This window comes from Nanorana parkeri, unplaced genomic scaffold (assembly GCF_000935625.1).
Source record: "Nanorana parkeri isolate BGI_ZX_2015 unplaced genomic scaffold, ASM93562v1 scaffold417, whole genome shotgun sequence".
Classification (NCBI taxonomy): domain Eukaryota; kingdom Metazoa; phylum Chordata; class Amphibia; order Anura; family Dicroglossidae; genus Nanorana; species Nanorana parkeri.
In genome coordinates, this window is record NW_017306685.1 from 432,662 (window position 1) to 440,426 (window position 7,765).

A 7,765-nucleotide genomic window follows, 5' to 3' on the forward strand; every position below is an offset into this window, starting at 1 on the left:
GTGCCAATGTGGCCACAGGTAATAGCCCTCTATACCATGGACCTGAGAACCAGGGTCCTACACAGGGACACAACAACAAATTCAAAGATAAACACTGTTACTTTGTGACTGCAATCTACTAATATCAGTTTACATGATTTTCAAGCCCTGGGATCTTTTTAAATTACAATGTATCTCTGCAGCAGGGATAGATTAAAAGTAAGCCACCATGCTTGAAAAGTCCACTTAGACAATGACCATGTGTGGTTTCCATCCATAAACTCTTGTCTGATCCACCTATCTGTCAAGCACATGAATAACTGACTCCTATATAAGGTCATTAAAATGGTATAGATGTCACTAAATGCAAGAGATCCCATTATTCAGTTGTATGAAGGAACCCAATAATGAACATCTGATTCTGGACAAGAATTTACCTTCATACATGACTCAGAGGTATGCAGTGAATACAGAATGAAACCATGTTCACATTGGACATATTCCCTTTCTGGATAAGGTCCTAGCCATCCAAATACAAACCTCTTGTTAAGATGTTTAAGCATTTCCTAATATCTTGAGCCTTGTCTCCACTATACTGTATTCAGTTATTTAGCCTGATCAGAATAAATGGAAGGTTATATGAAACAAAATGTATTGCAAGCCATACATAATGTTGTGGAAGCGATATTAAGTCAGAACATGCCCTAATTATATTGCATAATGATAAGTATAGGTTATTTATAGGTTTGTGTATATAGTTGTATTTATTGTTACATAACAAGTATAGTCATATGTACAATATCAGATTCATGGAGATAAATGTACCATTCACTCGAATGGTAGCATGCAAAACATCTTGCATATCAATATCTTATCTATAGTATTGCAAACTATCAAGATTCATAACCAGCACATATCTGAGGAAGAATTATTCGATAAAGGATTTATATAGGCATGATCATCACAAGGCTTCTGATGTTTGGAGCTCAGTTCCTACTGGCATAGGCACACCCCCTAGAACTAGATCTCCAAGGAGCCCTTTTCTTAAATAATGTGTGTGGGCGGGCTCTTGGTAGCCAGGGCAAAAGGATTACCTGAGTGGGAAGAAAATCAATGTATGCATGTAGAGAGGAACAGATAGGGACGGGAATATGAGGATTTTTACAGTCCAGCAGACAAAGCTGACCATGCTGTTTGGGATTTCACTGAAGCAAATACTCTGTGTTGTTATCTCAAGAGTTATTTTCTGTTACTCATACTTTTTAAATAAATAAAACATGGAGAAATGTGCATGTATTGCAGAGATATAGTAAATATGTATTTTATTTTACCCTGACATGCACTTTTAAAAAGAGAGACTTGCTTCTGTTGGGGACAAGTATGCCTTCCATGAAGTGGGTTGTATATTTTAAGAACATGCTCCCAAATGATGGGAAAATAGAACTCAAGATTGACAAGCTGATTGGGTTGGTAGCTTCAACTTTCTAGATGCTGCATGCCATAGACTCCTCTGGGATTGCTTTAGATATGAGACTTTGGGGGTGATTTACTAACCTAAACACATGCACGCACCAGGTGTGTGTGCATTTTTACACAGCAAAACGTATTTATCAACCAAACACGAGCAACGTGTCACATTTTCACGCCGTTATGACGCGTTTTTATGTATTTACGTACGTGTGCGTCATGTAGCATGCGCCATAGGCTACACGCCGCTCTAATAGCGGCATGCAAGTCTCTAAAAGCATATTTCCACTAATGCCATATATGGAAAAATCATGCACATGATGCATATATAATGCTGCTTCACAGTTTAGACAAAAATGGTTAGCTCATGCATTTACATTCCTGCATTCATCAACGCAAGCAACACAACGTAGAGCTAATTTACACAACATCACCTTGCAATTCATGCAGGGCTTTGCACAACACACCTGCTGGGTGTGTACACACTACAAAGGTGTCTAGATTCCACCCATAGATCATGCTGGGAGGGAACAAACTACAGAGGTGTATACTTGTTCGTGACGTGTTTATAGGGTTAGTAAATCAACCCCTTTGCCTGTTAAAATTGTGAAAATGTTGCTGAGGTGATTTAGGCATATTACACATATGCTACCTGGGTGACTCCCATCGGAGTACTTCTAAGCATTAGGGATGGGCCGAACACCCCCGTGTTCGGTTCGTATTCGAACATTTGAACGGCCGAAATGTTCGAATTCGAACTCAATGCAAGTGTATGGGGGTCGAATGTTCGACCCCCATACAGCTGCCGGTACATGTAGGAAAACTGTGGCTGCAGCGGCCTGTGTCCCTTCAAACACAGACCACTGCATGCATTCGCTGCCCCCCTTACCTCCGCTGCTGTCCCGGCCTCCAGTCGCCTGGTCCGTCCGCTGCTGTCCCGGCCTCCGGTCCCCTGGTCCGTCGACGATCCGGTCCGGCCGCGGCTCCTCTGCCCCGCCCCCCTGCTTCCTCTTCATTGCAGGCTGGGAGCCATATTGGATATTGTAAAATGCAATAGCCAATAGCAAGCTGGCTATTGCACCCGCCCACTGCCTGCTGTCAATCAGCATGGGGGACCTGATGGAGAACTTTCTCCTTCAGGCCCCTCCTCCGCTGAGCACTGATTGGGACAAAGTCTTGCACCTGACCTGTGGTCAGGTGCAAGACTTTAACAAATCAGAGCTTCAGTGGGCATTTTAAATTATGGAATGTCTGCGGTCGAACAAACCGCGAACATCCCATAAAGTTCGGCGTTCGACGAGCGCTCGAACTGCCGATGTTCGATTCGAACTCATGTTCGAATCGAACACTCGGCCCATCACTACTAAGCATATCTGTCTGCATGAAAGCCCTAGGGTCAACCCAGAAGACACTAAGCAAAGATTATATTACACAGCTGACTGAAAGACATCATAGATTCCCCAGAACTATGTATTGCATCAAATGCAATTTGTTTACAGTGTATAAATAGCCTCATAGTGTCAACCATCTCAACTAAAATTTCCTACTTATAACTTCTGATCAAGCAGCTGTCTGGTGATCATGTCGACACTGGGTATAAGAAATGTGAGCACTGACCACGTGCATATGGTGGTAACAGTCAACTTTGTACTAGAATTACAGATTAAATATTACAAATTCAGATAGCAGACAGTGATTGAGGCATTTGAAATCGAATGGCTCTTTCTAGGAGAACCATTGCATTTCTTTTCTGACTAAATGACTGACAGACAAGGAGCATAAGCTAGAATTGTGCCACAGTAACCATTTATCATTTTTTTCTGATTGTAGATTGTGTATTGTTTACTGGCCTTTCTTTAAATAGACCACTGGGCCTACACATAAGATCATTCCATACTTATATCACATTTTTGTTTCTAGACATTCTAGTGGTATGGCGAAATCGCAATACCTACTTTCACCTGCAGTGTTTTAGTAAAATGGAAGCCCAAGATGAAGGTCCAAAACTGGGGGCTTTTTAAAACTAAAACAGCGTAAATGTATAATAGAACCATAACCTTTTAAACCTGAACTCCAGGTATAAATTATTATGCATATTTACATTGGTCCAGCTTGGCCCCATGTAAGTACCCTGTTTCCCCGAAAATAAGACCTACCCCGAAAATAAGACCTAGTACTATTTTTTGGGAATTGCTAAAATATAAGACCTACCCCGAAAATAAGACCTAGTTGTGACCATTTCCAGGGCCGGTGGTGGCATAAGATGGAACTTGAAGAGCCGCGGGAGACAATTCAGCGGTGCCAACTAAGCCAGCTATAGAGGAAGCAAGGCGGCACTGGAGGGAGCAGAGCCGCATAAGCCAATGCCAACTCCTGTCACAGGCGGAGTGATACCAAATGCACTCCGCCTGTGAGGAATCGATAGTGAAAGTGCGCTTCGCTCATTCTGGCCAGCGATTGGTTAGCAAATTGCTCTTGGAAAGGTACTGCACCACTGATCACCATATTTGTGTACATGAATACATGTAGACTGTTGTACATAAATAAGTGTGGATTGTTGTACATAAGAAATTAAAATAAGGACCTACCCCGAAAATAAGACCTAGTGTGTTTTTTTGAGGTCAAAAAATTTTGACCTCAAAAATTGTCTTATTTTCGGGGAAACACGGTATGTATACAGTATGCAATACCTGGGCAGCCCATGGGGATCCTGTAAAGTACTGTAGTAGCCTGAGCTACTACAGTGCTGACAGTGATCTTCCAGGTCCTGTACTGGTGCTGTGCTGTGGAGTGACTTCCCCTCTGCTCTGAAAACACAAGGGATTGCTCACTCGGCACAGCGGCCATTCAAAGAATGCCTAGTATTATTTATCAATTAATTACAAGGGATTCTCTGATTTCTATGCCAGACACACAACAGTGAGTGAAATGAAATCTCTCCAAAGTAAGGGGAAATCACCTTATACACAGCTGTCATCAGAACATGTATCCCCATTAGAAGATTTCCCTCATCTCGTGTTTCAGTAACAGGCGTAAAATATTGGATTTGCCATCAGTTTCTATTTGATGTCAATGATCATTCAGATAGATAGCAGATTCAGAAAGCAGATAGTTTTGATTTTAGATATACTTTTACAAACAATTCAGAAATAGTTAAATGTTTCAAAACTGTTCAAATGATTGACATTATTCCAATATGTCCCAGACTTCAACTGCATAAAGCTCTATAAAAATTGCCTAAGGCTTCTTATGCTATATCCTACTTTAAAGTCAGTACACAAAACATCTCCTAATAAAAACTGCATAATCCTTTTATTGCCTAGATTTATGTAACTAAATGACGGCCTTTAGAGAGAACACTGTGGATTTAGGCAAGCCCTAATGCTGCTAACTGATATAAAGTATTTTACCAGATGTTGCTTATAACTTTGATTAACCCTTTTGTGGCCATAGGTTTTTACTGCCTACATACCCAGGCCAAGTTTAGCAGCGTCAGCAAGCGTCGGTTAACTAAACTTACAACAGTTAACAAGAACATGGCTAATTTACACGCCTAACAAATCTGTATACCTATTTTTTTACGGGGCATATAAGGTGTTTTTCTTCTGGGCCACTGTTTTAATAAGTGGCATGTCTGTTGTATACTGGCCGCTCTGCTGCACGTTTTCAGCGTGCCTGTCATCCCCTTTCTGGCCAGAGTGTCCCAGGTTGCTAAGAGGCGGGCAGGAAGATGTGTAAGGGCCGTACACATCTCCCTGCCTAGCTCTTAGCAACCTGTGATGCTCTGGCTGGTGTCCCGCTCAGCTACTGGCAACCAATAATGTCAATGGTTGTCAGGAGCTGGGCAGGCACACAGCCAGAGAGTCCCAGGTTGCTATGAGCCCAGCAGGGAGATGCAGAGGGCGGCGCCACACTCGTGTCTGGTGGTGCTGTATCCTCTACCAACTTCCTGCTGCTCTGATTGCGTGCACCACCCCTGCCTTAGATGGCAAAAAGACTTGGGACACCACTGAACACACCTGATAAACTTTTAACCTCAAACATGGGTTATTGTGCAGTAAGATTGTTCATATCTGGGTCAAGTGGAAATGTTGGGTGTAAATGACAAGAATGGTCGATGGGGACAGACAGCTCTGATAGCAGGAAGGCATGAGTAGATTGGCATGAAGAAACATGGTGATATATGCTTTGCTAATTTGAGGAACAGCAAAGACAATATGAGTCTTGTACATTTGAGATAAACATTGTGGGATGAACCTGTTATTACATCACTCTGCACATTAAATAGAGCTGTCTAATACACCTACGGCATCTAATGTGATCTAATATTTACCCTATGTATTGCAATGTATTGTCTGTGCTTTTCTGTGTTATTGCACATTCTTTTAGCTTGTCTACATCTGATTCCATAAAGTAAGTAAACTTCCCTCTATTTATTTTAGTACATATTAAAAGCTGACAATGAAATAACACAATGGGAAACATTAATCGGCGAAGGAAACCTCCAGTAGATGCTGGCAGAACAGATGAAATTCAGATCAGTAAGGAAGAACCTACATGCCCCTCAAAAGACAATTCAGTCACACCACAAATGTGTTCTTCACATGAACTCTATGAAGATAATGAAGAAGTGTTTTATAAATTTGTAATTCTTCATGCTGAAACAGATATACATGAGGCTATAAGAATGAAGGATTTGCTGCAAGACACTTTCCACATCAAGCCAGGACTTATATTTGCAGAAATGCCTGCAGGCCAGCATATATTAAAAACACTGGACAATGCAGTGAATGGATCAGCCTGGACTATTATACTACTCACTGAGAACTTCCTCAAAGAGACTTGGTGTGAGTTCCAGTCGCATGCCACGTTAATCAATTCCATTCAAATGTACCATAAATATAATACTGTGATCCCAGTGAGACCGAGAGACAATTACCTGCCAAGAGACAAGACACCCTTTCCAATAAATCTCTTTAACGCCTTGGAAGAAAAGAGTCCAGAGTTCAATTGGCTAGTGGAAAGAACCTTCCAGGAGTCCGTATATCAGAGGCATTATGCAACATGGAAGGCTGAAAAAGAGAGCATGGAACAAAGAGAAATATAAAATATAACATATGATATAGATTTTATAGGCTGTTGTACAGACAAAAAGACAAGATAAAACCTCTGTCTTTGATAGATATACTCTATTCCAGCAAACTGTTAGTAGCTTCTAATAAATTGTAATGTTTAAATTGTATAATGTATTGTGACTATTCCACATGGTCTATTTTCTTGCATTGAATTGCTTGAAATGCCTCTTGGTGCTTATATTTTTCCATCTTACAAGATTATTTGGTTGCATACACAGTAGCCATGTTACTAGGTCTCCTTTCCAATATTTCTGGAAGTGCACTGAGGCCAGCACATGAACCAATTTGTTCTCTGAAATTTCGTGGAACCTTTTTAAAGTGTATGCATAGGCACACTTTTTTTAGAGTGGTGAGAGGTCGAAACCTCTATGAGGTTTTTATTGTGTCCCCACTAGGAAGATATACTCTCTCTATTTGTCCTGGTGACCCCTGGGATCACTAGATTTAAAAACCCAACATTTCTTAGTTATCACCAAAACAGAAATAGAGAGGTAAACTTCCAGTGGTGATACTTGTTCCAGTGACAAACAACTGTCTAAGAGGCAGTTGGCGGAACTACCGCCGGTGCAGGCGGTGCGAAAGGAGAGCGCTGTTTTTGGGGGTGTAGGGGGGGGGGGCAAAAAAAATCTTGCACCAGGGCCCTTTGTTCCCTAGCTCCGCCAGTGCTAAGAGGGTATTACATTCACTTTGAAGCAATTTCCTCTTCCTGCCTTTAACTGTAGTGGTCCTAGTCTTAATTTAGTGTTTTTAGCTGGGTTATAACCAGCCTAAGCTCTGTCTGTTTATCTTATCTGGGTATGCTGAGCTTCCCTAAGCTCAGGACATTGTTTTCTTCTGCTTGCTGCTTGGGTGTGTTCTCTAGTGGATAGAGCAAAAAGATAAAATTATTATTATTATTACATAGTATTTATATAGCGCCAACAGTTTGCGCAGCGCTTTACAATATAAGGAAGACATTACAGTTACAATACAATTCAAGACAAGATGGTAAGGAGGGCCCTGCCCCTGAGGGCTTACAATCTAAAAGAGGAGGGGGAAATGATACATGAGGTAGCTGTGGGAATGAATTATGTAAAAATGTGAAGGTTCAGTGGTTAGGTTGAGGTGGGATAGGCTTCCCTGAAGAGATGAGTCTTTAGGGAACGCCTAAAGGCAGTCAAGGTGGGAGATAGACGGACAGGTTG

General features: G+C 41.5%; 1 protein-coding gene across 1 annotated transcript; it reads left to right on the plus strand.

The window, feature by feature from the left end:
• The first annotated feature begins 5,915 nt into the window (after window positions 1–5,915).
• On the plus strand, window positions 5,916–6,553 carry TICAM2 (toll like receptor adaptor molecule 2). Its single transcript, XM_018559856.1, has one exon. It carries the CDS (start codon window positions 5,921–5,923, stop codon window positions 6,551–6,553), a length of 633 nt encoding a protein of 210 aa, XP_018415358.1. The 5' UTR covers window positions 5,916–5,920.
• The last annotated feature ends 1,212 nt before the right edge of the window (window positions 6,554–7,765 follow it).

Coding starts and splice junctions, on each gene's coding strand:
- TICAM2 (XM_018559856.1), top strand. CDS start 5,921: ATGGGAAACATTAATCGGCGAAGGAAACCTCCAGTAGATGCTGGCAGA.